Raw genomic sequence first — 13,627 nt, 5'->3', positions numbered from 1 at the left:
GTCAGTCAGGACAGTCATAAGAGAAAGGATATTTGATAGACTGTTGGATTCATCAAAAAGACATGACAGATAAAGAGATTTCAATTTGTTATCAGTTTTTTTTATTTTTTATTTTATTTCATCAGGCATGATCAGGACGTATTGTGGAAACATCTCATACGAACAGTGGAATGGAACCCGTGTTGTAAAGGTTGGAGACTTTTAAATATTGTCAATTTTATCCAGAATTCCTTGAGGTATTCCATTTCTCTCATTTTTCAACTGCAATTTTATTCTACTTGGTGTAACGATCTACTAGGTCTTGTCTGCTAAACTTTTTGACTTACTAGAAATAACTAATTAATGATTAATTAGTTTTTGATTTACTAGAGTTAATTTTACCACATATTCGAATAGTCAATCCTTGCTATAGGAGTTCTTTTGACCGCTTGGAACTTTGGAACAAAGTTTTTGGAAACGCAGCAAGCCCTTGCCTGTCACTAGTTGATTTTCTATATTCACTCGAAATAGGATACTCATGTCTCATACGTCACGTATTTTACGCAATATAATAATAATAACCGGGAAGAGTTGTAATCAAAGAAATAGGAAGAGTCGTTGAACCATCTAAAGGGTCTGGTGTATCTGAAGGATGAATAGCTAAAGGGTCGCGTGAACGAAGGGAGCGACAGGGCACATAAAAGCACATGAAAGTGAGGAGGTCAGGAGCATATATAAAGGAGGTCAGGAGCATAAAAAAAACAGTACTAAGCCTACCAATGAAAAATGATTGACTTGACATGTCGTAGCTAAGTCCAAGATGACGAATAAAATCCAAGATATAGGCAACCAGATAAACGGCGAAAAGCAACCCTGGTGAAATATCGTTGTATGCTTTCAGTTCTGGCGCACCTCTCATTTGTAGATGAGTTCCAAACACAACTGACATACTCAAGTATAAGGTTTTTAAGTTACTGGGATTACTTAAGATAGAGGTTACGACTATACGTATGAATTATACTAAATGGTGAAAGACTTTAAAATCTTTTAATTAGGAATTTGAAATTAAACGAAAGGAAGTCGTAGGCACAGCGCAGTTGACAGTAGATCAAGAGCACAAAGTGCTGCTAGTGCCTAATTAAGTAAGCTGTTAATTTGATTAAACCACCAGGGCGAGATATAAAGCTATTCATATAGAGTTTTAGTAAATCTGAGACACTGCAGAGGCCGTAGGCTGCAGTGAAATAGCTCTTGCGTCCCCGGTATACGACTAAAAAAAGGGTTTCATGTGATAGCTTCAATCTAGCCATTATTGGGGCATTTCTGGGAGAGAATGGGTCATATCTCTCTTACAGTTCCAAATCGCGAATATAGTTGATCACATCATGGATCATGGTCTGATAGTTGATCACAAGCAGTTGGTGCAAAATGTAAGAAGTTCGTTTGGCGATGATTTAAAATACGCCTACAAATGACCCCTTTACCAATTTCCCAAACCATTTACCAAGTCATTCTAGGATGAATCCACGAATTAAACCCTCTTTATGAACAAGAAAAGTTTGACAATGGTTGCATTACGCACCTTGTGCTCGATTCTCTATTACTAGTTATAAGTTATTACTACAAAACATGAAATAATTAATTACTTCCGATAAGCCCCATAAAACGCAATTGCGCAATTCAAAGCCATCATCAGCACGAGTGATTTTATTTGCACATATTTGCGCAGTCACAATCAGCAGTGTTATCAACACAAATTCTAGTGTTTGTGGAAAATTGAATTTATTTGTTTGTTGCACGCATGTTTACCGTTTCGAAGGAATTCCGTTCCGTGGGGGTATGTTTTCTTTCTCTTGGCCTTCGTTAAGTTGATTATTCAAACTGGAAATAGAATAGCAAGAGATTTTTGGCGTTAGTTTTGAAGGACGGTTTGATTTGCGCTTGTTTTTTTGGCTTTAACGCTGACTGATTAGGGTTGTTCTGCTGAGACTGGTTCATGCTGGTGGCGCCTTGGTTATGCTAGTTTTGTGTTTCTATTATTCCTGCCGTTGGAGTCGTTCATTACGTAGAAAAAAATGTTTAATTTTGATTTGTTTGATGTAACAATGATAAACAATGATGAGATAAACAATGCTTTAAATAAATCTTATCCAAAATTAACCATTTTTTAACTACACAATCGAAACCAACAGTCAACAGCAAACATCCAACATCAACAACTTTTTTAAAGTTTTGTACTAGCAATAATCACACCTCGATTGGTTACGATATCGCCACTGCGCAAAGATAACATTAATAGCTTAAAAAATAAACACTTAGTTCAATAAGATCTCATTGGTCTGTTTTGAATTTGAAGGTCATTTCTGTTCCAAAATTAATCTGTCATAGTACAAAGTGTAGCATATTATGTTGACTCACCCCGAATCATAGTAAGAGTGTGTGATTGTTTGCCATCTCTCCGTTGCCAACCGATGACAGCATCTGCGGACCTCCGAGATTCGAACCCGGGATACTTAGGGTCGTTCGGGCGAGCGATACCAGATGCACAAAGATTAGCCTTACTGTCGCTGGTGTACCGGGCGGGCAGCTAATCTTCCATGGCAGGAGTGTTAGCAACTGGCGGTTGCATTCAAACCTGCTTTTCCCATTTGGTGTATAGTAAATATTGACCCTGCTTGCAATCAGCCAGTGCGGCTGGTCTGTCGGTATTTGCTTACTACGGAACCAACGCTTATCAGTTGCCGATGAAATTCATCACGAAAGCATGGGAAGCCTTCAAGTCGTAAACAACTCATGGCAACCACTGATGTAGTTCCAGTTCCGAATGGCACTGGGTGTGGGTGCGTACCTGTTCTATCGACCATTGCAGTCTTCGGTTTTGACTGTAGTTCGAAACCAAGATTTAATTCAAAAGGTAAAATAAATGTTTAATTGATTTATTAAAACGGGGTTCAATCAAGATTTACGAATGTCACATCAATTGATATTTATGTTTGTGAAATAAATGTGTGCAATACTTGTTTCCGCACACTGTAAATTATCATATACGAACAAGTTTTAGAGAAAATAAATTGTACAGAGTAATAAATTAATAAAAACACGCACGTTATTCTCTAATTTATAAAATGTTGCAAAAAGAAAGGAAACATAAATAGAACTGGATGTAACATCGGTGCAAAGCGATGATCGGGCAAAACGATTTTTGTAGTGGTCCCCGTAGGGTTTTGAAGCTACCCTGGATATATTTGTTGCACTATGTAGACGATTCGGTCATGGAATGTTACTAATTAAATTTATTTTTTTTCTAAATTTATATTTTCGTTGCTTTGATAGTTAAAAACAGTGATGTTAATGTAAATTATAATATGGTATAAATTAAGGAAATAAATTTTGAAAATGTTAAAATTTGAGCGATGAACTTTTACTATATGAGTGATATTACGATGATTATTGTATACAATCGATATCCGAGATAAGTGTATAATGCGTTCCAGAGAAACCCGTAAATATCTGTAAATATAAACATAAACATACTTTTCAAACAAGTTACCAGATGTATTCAGATAATTTTTTATGAATTTAAAATGTGTATAACCCAGAATGTATGAAATGTACATTTTAAATAAATTATGAATAAAATTGCATACATCGCGGAATTAAAAACTGTAAGTAATGAAGCCCTTAATTAATAATATATAACATTCATTAAATTTAATTTCATCTTTTACAAAATTTGCCTAACATCGCAGTTTTAAACTAGCATTGCTACGGAAAAATATAAAAACATTTTTCTTTTTAATTCGTAATCGTGACCACGTTCTGCCCATAGTGTCAAGTTAAAATTGTGTAGAGGGTAGCTTCAAACCCTATGGGGGGTGGAGACAAATATCTTTTGCCCGTTTGGGTGACTTTCTCAGGTTCGCAGTTCAATTACAACAACATCTACGTTCCATTTGTACATAATCGATGTTTTCAGTTTTCCTGTGCCGGTTATAATAAAAAAAAATCTCACGAAACGTTATAACCTCGTTAGTAGTAAGTTTGACATGCCTGGTTCAAATGTTACAGACATTTGCATACTCTACAGGCGCAAAAACTGATTTCTTTTTCTTGAAACATCAATACCAATTCCAGGTGTACGATTGAAGCATTTTACGTTTGTATAAAATTCTTAAAGATGCGAAACTATGTTGTCTCTTGTTCTGTGTGATATCCTATGTCCTTGTTGCATGTTGTTATTCTTTCATTCCTTTATCTGTTAACCTCATCCTTCTCTTTTTTGCTCACGGGATTTCCCTATTGCGAAGTTATCAGTTCTGTTGTAAGTTTGTCTTGAATTAAGTTGTAAAATCAATTGAATAAACCATGGTGGCACTCAACAAACCTGCCTGAAATAAAATGTTAAGAAACAAAATGTCGAGGATCTGGTAGATGAGTGTTCCATCCAGTAAACTGTAATTTTCTAGTACACAGAATGGTTAATCCAGATACTGGTAAATGAAAGCCGAAAGACAAAACAAAATTACATATTACTCCATATTAAATAAAAACAAAATCTAGCCACCGATATTTTTTATAACCTTAACAGTAAAATGAATAAAGTTCAAAAAGCTCGTTAGTATAAAACTATGAATATAGCATGACAAAAAATCGAATTTGAAACAAATGTATAGGAAAGAGCAATTATGTTTGTAACAAACACAATAATAAACCACAGAGCAATTTAGACAAGCGAACTTTATATTCCCTTATGTTTGTAGCGTAAATTGTATATTTTGTATTGTATGATAATTTAGAGAGATTTTGTAACGTTGGAGTTTTTTTTTCATCTCTGGAGAAAAAAATATAATAAAGTGAAAAATAGGAAAGAAAAACAAATAAGAAACGTGAAAAAGTAAATAAAAAAATATAAAAGAGCATTACAGAGAAATAAAATGGAATGAAACGGGGAAGGATGTAAAAATGGATACGAAGTGGGGTAATGCTGCCGGCGCAATCCCACCGCACTCAGCTCTCACGAAAATCAGAAATCTCGTGCGGACTGTGACGTTCTGTGCCACATGCCTTACTCTAGCGTATGACCTGTGCCGACACCCGCCGTGTCCCACACAAAGACCTCGACCATCTGCGCGACAAAGCTGCATGCAATGGAACCGCACCAACAGTTTTAAAAACATGGATGGAGGGATAGAATAGACATTTGGGGAGCAGATGACTGCTACGCAAATGTCTACTTATTAAGTTTTAAGGTACCTTAGGTCTATTAACTTGTGCAAAGTAGACTACCGTGAGATTAGTCAAATCATGCATAAGATACTTTTCTTTCTTCTCTGAAATTTATTATAACAATGTTAGAAAATTGTGAAGCTTTGCATATATAGCTTGGTTTTGCATAGAAATTTTTGTAGTTTGTTTTGAGAATTAGGATCCAGAGAAAGTATTGAGTCTATATTATTATCTAATGAGTATTGCGTTTTTTGGCATTGAATGCTAAGCAGTCGGTAAGAATATGTATCACTGTGACTTAAACACCACGGATTTGACATGTTGGAGGAAGACCTTTTCCCAACCGGTAGCTGTGAGCTAATCTTGTGTGACCTATTCGTAATCTAAGAAGGATTTGTTGGTTCTTGTGACAAGGATGGTTTTCCCAAGGAAGGATTGACATTTTCACTTATCTTAGAAATCGGTCAGATTATTTTTGCCAATATTTTTGCCATGAATTAGAGATTTGGAGTTTGCACCTCTTGGTTGCATCTCTTTTTTATATCGGATGAAGGATAATATCTCCGATCTTCTTTGTCGGTTATCTAATTACCCGGTATTCCAACTTGGCTTGGAACGCAACAAAAAGATACGTAATGGAGTTTGGAAGATAAGTCTATAGACTTATATTATGTGGGGGTGCAATGTTATCAATGTGGGGGTCTTGTGTACCACTATGTTCCAAAGCAGTTAGAACACTAGCACTGTCGGAGAAAACTACATATTGAGTATTTTCATCTGTTTCTTCCTCAACAGCTAGACCCAGAGCAATTGCTTCAGCCGAAAAAAATGAAGGAATATTCCGGGAGTTTTATGGCACAGTTCGATTTACTTGGATTCTAAATTTGTGGATGCAGAAGTTATAAGAATAATATCATATATATATAATATATATATAATATAATATAATATTTGCATATACTGGGGAGAATCGTAAGGAATAAGGATATGAAATGTAATTGCTATGTTTATTGTTCTTATGTATATATTATTACACGAAGCAAACTTGTCGCGTTACGCGCTCTTAAATTGTATTCGTACTGTGCGGTCAACTTCCTGTTAATTTATTATTTGTGTGAAAATTTGTTAATGAGATTATATCAAAACAGCTTTGAAAAACTTACATTTATTGTGCCTAGTCAATTTCAGTTAGTCGGTTCGGTGCGATATCATCTTTAGAGGAGAACTTCCAAATCTCTGACAAAGACGAACAAAGATGCAATTGGAAGCGGTCCATCTGTTTAAATGGCATAACGGGCTGTATGCACCTAGGTAAATGACAACGGTGTACATTGAAACAGGTCAACCTTCTCCGGTCGTTTCGTGTAAGCGATTCTACTACAGTTTCTGCCCTATATTGATTATTTAATCATCTGCACGAATCGTTTTATGCATTGCAATTCTAGGAAAAGAAGAACGTACTGCTGCTAAGTAATCAAATGCATATTTTCTGCACAAATCGACAGCTGCTTTGGTTGGGAAGAGACTATTCTAGATCTGGGACTTTTCCATGGTTTAGTAGATCTCTTCTCTGGGACCAGATCTGGGACTTTTGGGGCAAACTTTCCACAAAACACCAAACTGTAGGAGTTTATTGGAAGAATGGGGAGAATATTTTGAGATACTTTTGCGTTGTAATTTGAAATTATACACTAGACTGAGCACATTCGCAGAATGCTTAAGAAACCCTTTAAAACAATAAGCATTGGGATTGGTGGTGTGGAATGGCGCAGTATTGTTATAGCTTTAGCACGTATTAATTTTGAATTAAGATCAAAAGGCTTTATACGAAAATGTAACGCCAACTGAAGTTTCACAGAACAATGAGACGAACCATAACCTAAGCTTGTAGAACAAGGGAAAATACATCGGGAAGCGAGACACGAACGCAACGATACTAAGGAGAGATGGTCGTGGATTAGACGAGGGATAGAAAAATTCGGAATAAGGAAGCCTTTTGATATGGAGGTGGAGAATTTAATAGGATAATAGCTGAGGAGCAAACGACTTAGCCTTTCCTGGCAATAAAGCTAGTGATGGACACGGATCTTGAGCCATGAAGATCATTACAACAAATTACGTTGCACGTGTGATCATATCAACATTCCTTAACACTCATCCGTTCGTCTGCATATCAACCGATCAGTGGAGCTAGACGACATTATCGCAGATTGTTGGAGCTTCTCTCCTACGGAAATGGGTGCATTCTATATCATTTCTCTCATCCGTTCGACAGAAGCCAGCCCCACACAACACGACATTAGTCATCGATCAACGCAGGTCCCCTATGGAAGAAGACGCATTATCGCAGCTCGACTCTCCGAAAGCCAACATCCCTCCTCACTTTGAGTAGGGGTCAGAGGTAAAGGAATAAATAAACGAGATGACATAAGATATAACAGGACACAAGTTAAGAAGATTGCGATTACACTAAGAAAAGAACAGGTAAATGGATATTAACGATATCATACTAAGCTACAAGTTTTTGTTCATGTGTTTTACAAGAGCTCACTACGACGTCAAATTGATAATAGAAATTTTCACAACAGTCAACCACAGGCAATCCCCGAGACACGCGGTTCCTCATATATAGCGTTAGTTTATAGCACCAAATATAAGAAAAAGGCGAAAAATTGGTCGAAAATTCCTTATTTTTCCATACAAGAAGTATGTTTTTAATTTATTGTATGTTTTCAAAAAGTCGCCTGCTTTGAAGAATAAATTGGAAGTGCATAGAAGGAAGTCAACTATGCAACTGTTATACTCCTGGATTCAACGTACGCAGAATTTCGAGATACGTGCGCTAGAATAGCGTATCTCTTTGTCTAATAAGACCATACCTAGGTGTCCCGCGTGTCAAATGTCAAAACTAAGTTTCTCATGTTGTATAACATAATGATACCATCTTTAAGTATGATTTGTAATAATTGTTTTGTTTTTATTATCTGTTCCATTGTATCGCAATTGCTATCGCGCAACTAATAGCCCAAGAGCTCAACCAACTCGGCTAAATGGAATAGTATTCACATACATAAAAGTTGCGATTATCGCACGATTCATCGTTCCACCCTCCATCCTTGTGCATCGTCAGGCAGTTTTCCCCGCCGGCAGCCTTATTGTTTGGTTCTCCATCGGCGAAGTTAATATATCCGCTGCGATAGCCGACTGGTGTGTTCCTCGACATCCAAATCCATGATCCTTCCAAGCCCATGTCTGAGCCTGAGATCCACCAGGCGCCAGATGCACCAGACTTCTGGATTTGATCGGTCACGGCAAGATTCTGCACTGCCAACTCGATTGAGGCTAAGCTTCCTCCCTTCGCTAAGCACTGCTGCCAGGCTTCGAAAAAGGGTACTGCGGTGTTGTGGACGGTGTACCGAAGCGCATGTGTTGCGGGTAGACCCACGGCCACAAGGGCGACGACGATTGGAGCGATCAAACCTGTCTTCATCATGTGAAGCTACGATTAAACTCTATGCGTAAAGTACAATGCACCAAGAAGTCACCTCTCGTTTTTATAGCTTGAAAGCCCATTGCCCGGACAGCTGAGTAAACATTTGAAGTAGAGTATAAAAGTCTGCCTGTCGGTGTCGTTCTGTAGCAGATCGTTTTGCAAAGCACTACCTAAGCTAGAGAGACAACAATGGCGTTCAAGAGTTTGTGCTTACTACTGTGTTTGGCGTTGTTTGCGACGGAAGCGCATGGTTAGCGTAACGAAAGCGAAAGTGTGACGCTTTCCACACAATAATTTATACTGATTCACGTTTCCTGTGTACCTTACACGTTCTCCTCCACAGGATACAAGGACTATGTGGCATACAAACGCGCTGTTAACTTCTTCCAAGCTTGGCAGCAATGTCGTCTCTTCGGCGGACATTTGGCTTCCATCGAGTCTGCAGAAGAAAACACGCGGGCTGAAGCTGCCATTATGGCGGCAGGAGATTTTAGCAAATATTGGGCCATTGGAGGCACTGATCTTGGGTCCGAAGGTAATTTCGTATGGATCGGGCTCAACAAAAAAACAACGTACACTAACTTTTACAAAGGCGAGCCCAACAATAACAATGGTGTGGAAAATTGTCTTGTGATGGGAGTCGCATCTTCGAGACAGTGGAATGATGTTGCTTGTGATTCTGTAGCTGGTGGGTTCGTGTGTGCTTTCGTGCGTCAATAATAAGCATGTAGTTTGATTGCATGTTGCAACCTATAACAGTTGTAAAATATGTTTCTCTATGCCAAAAACAAATGCTCTGCTAACAGATCCGAAACCTTCCCGAAGTTAATCCGTGCAGTCTGAACCGATTTTGTTTCGTTGGACTTAAGGACTACGATTTTGGGGGCTCATGAAACGTACAGAAGAGGCTGAGTCTTAATGCGATCTCATCAACTTACCCTCTCTTAGCAAATATAGCATATGCCTACATATGTGCGCCTACGTCGCCCCAGCATTGTAGAAGTCAGTATACCATAGAACCTATTGATGTTCATCAACGGACGCTTTGAGTTAATTGTCGGCTTAGCAGTGTTAGTGGTAGTAGAGGGAGCTAAATCATGCTGCGGAATCGATTTCGTACCAAAAAATAATCATTTTAATTACAAAAATCGATAATACAACAAAGAGCCGTCATAATTTTGATAATAATTCAATGGTATTAAAATAAAATGAAGCATTTTTAAAATAAAACGAAGCATTTTTATTTGTAGTGGAAAGTCCTTCGATGATAGAAATGATGGGTGATATATGGATGGTCACTGTCTGGGTTGGCACAGTAACTATAATGTCAGTGGAATGGAACAGATCATGGTAGTGAAATAATAATAACATCTATCATTCCAGGAGACAATCGAATTCGAGGTTTGAAGTTGAAGTAAAATAGCAGTGATAAATATACAAATGAATTAAAAATTTGATTTCAAATGGAAGTTCTGTTATGCTATCCTTGTATTTCGGTATATCTATTAGAAAATATATGATATCAAATGCGTTTGTACTCGCGAGTTTTTTTCTGGAGTACGATTTCCAAAATCTATTAAAACAAAATCCAGCTCTTCAAAATTGTTTATGAAGTAACCGATAATAAAAAAGCTTTAAGCGCTTTGTTGTGAACAAAGTTTGCGGAGAAAAGGATCCTCCTACGTAAGTTAGGATAGGAGAAGTAGAGCGTACGATAAACACGGAGTACGTTGGACTATGTGGCAAGGGCCAAAGGACTGGCACGATACGAAGAATATTTTCGATTCGCCTAAAAGTGGTAGTAGCCACATGCTAAGTAGAATGATAAGCCATGAGCATAGTATGGCATAAAACTGAAATCAAACAACAGAATGCAACAAGCGCCGAAGTTAACTAAAGAACAAAGTGGACAAGAGAGCATTCCCATTGGTAAGTAGAGTAAATTGTGTCTCGCTATGTTTATTGCTCTCATGTAGATATCGAGGGTATATACCAAGGGCGTCATTAAAATGATACTGGACGACCTCTTCCGCAAAGTTCTTTTAAGTCGTCCACCAAATAAAGAAGGATTGATGGCGTTAAAGGATCCGCCAGAAAGGCCGAGTAATGGATTAGCAGACGACGGGCGCTTGACCGTGAGCGGTTTAAAGGACTTCTGCAGCAGACAAAGACTGCGAAGCGCCTGGTAAATAAGCAAGTAAAGTTAAAATTAAACTGATAGGTTTTATCAAGTGCAAACTGAGAGGCAAGCTGGGCAAGTAATCAGGACACGATCACGTTTATCACGTGTAGGAACTATTAGCAAGGTTACGATCGCACTGATAGATGTCAGCAGAGTTACGATCATACAGGCAACCATAACTAGGATGTCCTTAAGCCAGGTCTCACATCGTATGCGATACTGTTTATCGACTTATTTTTGGATAGAACATCAATCGGCAACAGAGTTGCAGCATGAACACGGGAAGTATAGGCTTATTGTTTGGCAAAGAAATGAAAATCTTATTCTAGCGATCGAAAATGATTATAACGTGGTGTTAGACTTGTCTTTTGTCGACCAATTTCGGTTTTGAGAAATCATCTTTAGAGGAGAACTTCCAAATCTCTGACAAAGACGAACAAAGATGCAATTGGAAGCGGTCCATCTGTTTAAATGGCACAACGGGCTGTATGCACCTAGGTAAATGACAACGGTGTACATTGAAACAGGTCAACCTCCTCCGGTCGTTTCGTGTAAGCGATTCTACTACAGTTTCTGCCCTATATTGATTATTTAATCATCTGCACGAATCGTTTTATGCATTGTAATTCTAGGAAAAGAAGAACGTACTGCTGCTAAGTAATCAAATGCATATTTTCTGCACAAATCGACAGCTGCTTTGGTTGGGAAAAGACTATTCTAGATCTGGGACTTTTCCATGATTTAGTAGATCTTTTCTCTGAGACCAGATCTGGGACTTTTGGGGCAAACATTTCCACAGAACACCAAACTGTGGGAGTGTATTGTAAGCATGGGGAGAATATTTTGAGATACTTTTGCGTTGTAATTTGAAATTATACACTAGACTGAGCACATTCGCAGAATGCTTAAGAAACCCTTTAAAACAATAAGCATTGGGATTGGTGGTGTGGAATGGCGCAGCAATGTTATAGCTTTAGCACGTATTAATTTTGAATTAAGATCAAAAGGCTTTATACGAAAATGTAACGCCAACTGAAGTTTCACAGAACAATGAGACGAACCATAACCTAAGCTTGTAGAACAAGGGAAAATACATCGGGAAGCGAGACACGAACGCAACGATACTAAGGAGAGATGGTCGTAGATTAGACGAGGGATAGAAAAATTCGGAATAAGGAAGCCTTTTGATATGGAGGTGGAGAATTTAATAGGATAATAGCTTAGGAGCAAACGACTTAGCCTTTCCTGGCAATAAAGCTAGTGATGGACACGGATCTTGAGCGATGGAGATCATTACAACAAATTACGTTGCACGTGTGATCATATCAACATTCCTTAACACTCATCCGTTCGTCTGCATATCAACCGATCAGTGGAGCTAGACGACATTATTGCAGATTGTTGGAGCTTCTCTCCTACGGAAATGGGTGCATTCTATATCATTTCTCTCATCCGTTCGACAGAAGCCAGCCCCACACAACACGACATTAGTCATCGATCAACGCAGGTCCCCTATGGAAGAAGACGCATTCTCGCAGCTCGACTCTCCGAAAGCCAACATCCCTCCTCACTTTGAGTAGGGGTCAGAGGTAAAGGAATAAATAAACGAGATGACATAAGATATAACAGGACACAAGTTAAGAAAATTGCGATTACACTAAGAAAAGAACAGGTAAATGGATATTAACGATATCATACTAAGCTACAAGTTTTTGTTCATGTGTTTTACAAGAGCTCACTACGACGTCAAATTGATAATACAAATTTTCGCAACAGTCAACCACAGGCAATCCCCGAGACACGCGGTTCCTCATATATAGCGTTAGTTTATAGCACCAAATATAAGAAAAAGGCGAAAAATTGGTCGAAAATTCCTTATTTTTCCATACAAGAAGTATGTTTTTAATTTATTGTATGTTTTCAAAAAGTCGCCTGCTTTGAAGAATAAATTGGAAGTGCATAGAAGGAAGTCAACTATGCAACTGTTATACTCCTGGATTCAACGTACGCAGAATTTCGAGATACGTGCGCTAGAATAGCGTATCTCTTTGTCTAATAAGACCATACCTAGGTGTCCCGCGTGTCAAATGTCAAAACTAAGTTTCTCATGTTGTATAACATAATGATACCATCTTTAAGTATGATTTGTAATAATTGTTTTGTTTTTATTATCTGTTCCATTGTATCGCAATTGCAATCGCGCAACTAATAGCCCAAGAGCTCAACCAACTCGGCTAAATGGAATAGTATTCACATACATAAAAGTTGCGATTATCGCACGATTCATCGTTCCACCCTCCATCCTTGTGCATCGTCAGGCAGTTTTCCCCGCCGGCAGCCTTATTGTTTGGTTCTCCATCGGCGAAGTTAATATATCTGCTGCGATAGCCGACTGGTGTGTTCCTCGACATCCAAATCCATGATCCTTCCAAGCCCATGTCTGAGCCTGAGATCCACCAGGCGCCAGACGCACCAGACTTCTGGATTTGATCGGTCACGGCAAGATTCTGCACTGCCAACTCGATTGAGGCTAAGCTTCCTCCCTTCGCTAAGCACTGCTGCCAGGCTTCGAAAAAGGGTACTGCGGTGTTGTGGACGGTGTACCGAAGCGCATGTGTTGCGGGTAGACCCACGGCCACAAGGGCGACGACGATTGGAGCGATCAAACCTGTCTTCATCATGTGAAGCTACGATTAAACTCTATGCGTAAAGTACAATGCACCAAGAAGTCACCTCTCGTTTTTATA

The 13,627-nt window shown here is 38.5% G+C and overlaps 3 protein-coding genes across 3 annotated transcripts; 1 reads left to right on the top strand and 2 right to left on the bottom strand.

Moving 5' to 3' along the window:
* Positions 1 to 8,251: 8,251 nt before the first annotated feature.
* On the bottom strand, positions 8,252 to 8,695 carry LOC128718382 (pulmonary surfactant-associated protein D-like). The gene has a single exon (XM_053812010.1). The coding sequence runs from the start codon at positions 8,693 to 8,695 to the stop codon at positions 8,252 to 8,254; it is 444 nt and encodes a 147-aa protein (XP_053667985.1).
* Positions 8,696 to 8,887: 192 nt separating this feature from the next.
* Positions 8,888 to 9,418, top strand: LOC128718381 (perlucin-like protein). Its single transcript, XM_053812009.1, has 2 exons — positions 8,888 to 8,948; positions 9,042 to 9,418. Exons 1-2 carry the CDS (start codon positions 8,888 to 8,890, stop codon positions 9,416 to 9,418), a joined length of 438 nt encoding a protein of 145 aa, XP_053667984.1.
* A 3,696-nt stretch (positions 9,419 to 13,114) lies between these two features.
* Positions 13,115 to 13,558, bottom strand: LOC128718380 (pulmonary surfactant-associated protein D-like). Its single transcript, XM_053812008.1, has one exon. It carries the CDS (start codon positions 13,556 to 13,558, stop codon positions 13,115 to 13,117), a length of 444 nt encoding a protein of 147 aa, XP_053667983.1.
* Between the last annotated feature and the right edge of the window lie 69 nt (positions 13,559 to 13,627).

Source organism: Anopheles marshallii, chromosome 2 (assembly GCF_943734725.1).
Source record: "Anopheles marshallii chromosome 2, idAnoMarsDA_429_01, whole genome shotgun sequence".
Lineage (NCBI taxonomy): Eukaryota > Metazoa > Arthropoda > Insecta > Diptera > Culicidae > Anopheles > Anopheles marshallii.
The sequence above is the reverse complement of the archived record's forward strand: the minus strand, read 5'-3'. Positions and strand labels throughout refer to the sequence as shown.

What these genes read in the sequence shown, in the direction of transcription:
- LOC128718382 (XM_053812010.1), bottom strand. Translation starts at nt 8,695, where the DNA reads ATGAAGACAGGTTTGATCGCTCCAATCGTCGTCGCCCTTGTGGCCGTG.
- LOC128718381 (XM_053812009.1), top strand. Translation starts at nt 8,888, where the DNA reads ATGGCGTTCAAGAGTTTGTGCTTACTACTGTGTTTGGCGTTGTTTGCG. An exon ending in GTTTGCGACGGAAGCGCATG is followed by an intron (nt 8,949 to 9,041) that starts GTTAGCGTAACG and finishes TCTCCTCCACAG; the next exon opens with GATACAAGGACTATGTGGCA.
- LOC128718380 (XM_053812008.1), bottom strand. Translation starts at nt 13,558, where the DNA reads ATGAAGACAGGTTTGATCGCTCCAATCGTCGTCGCCCTTGTGGCCGTG.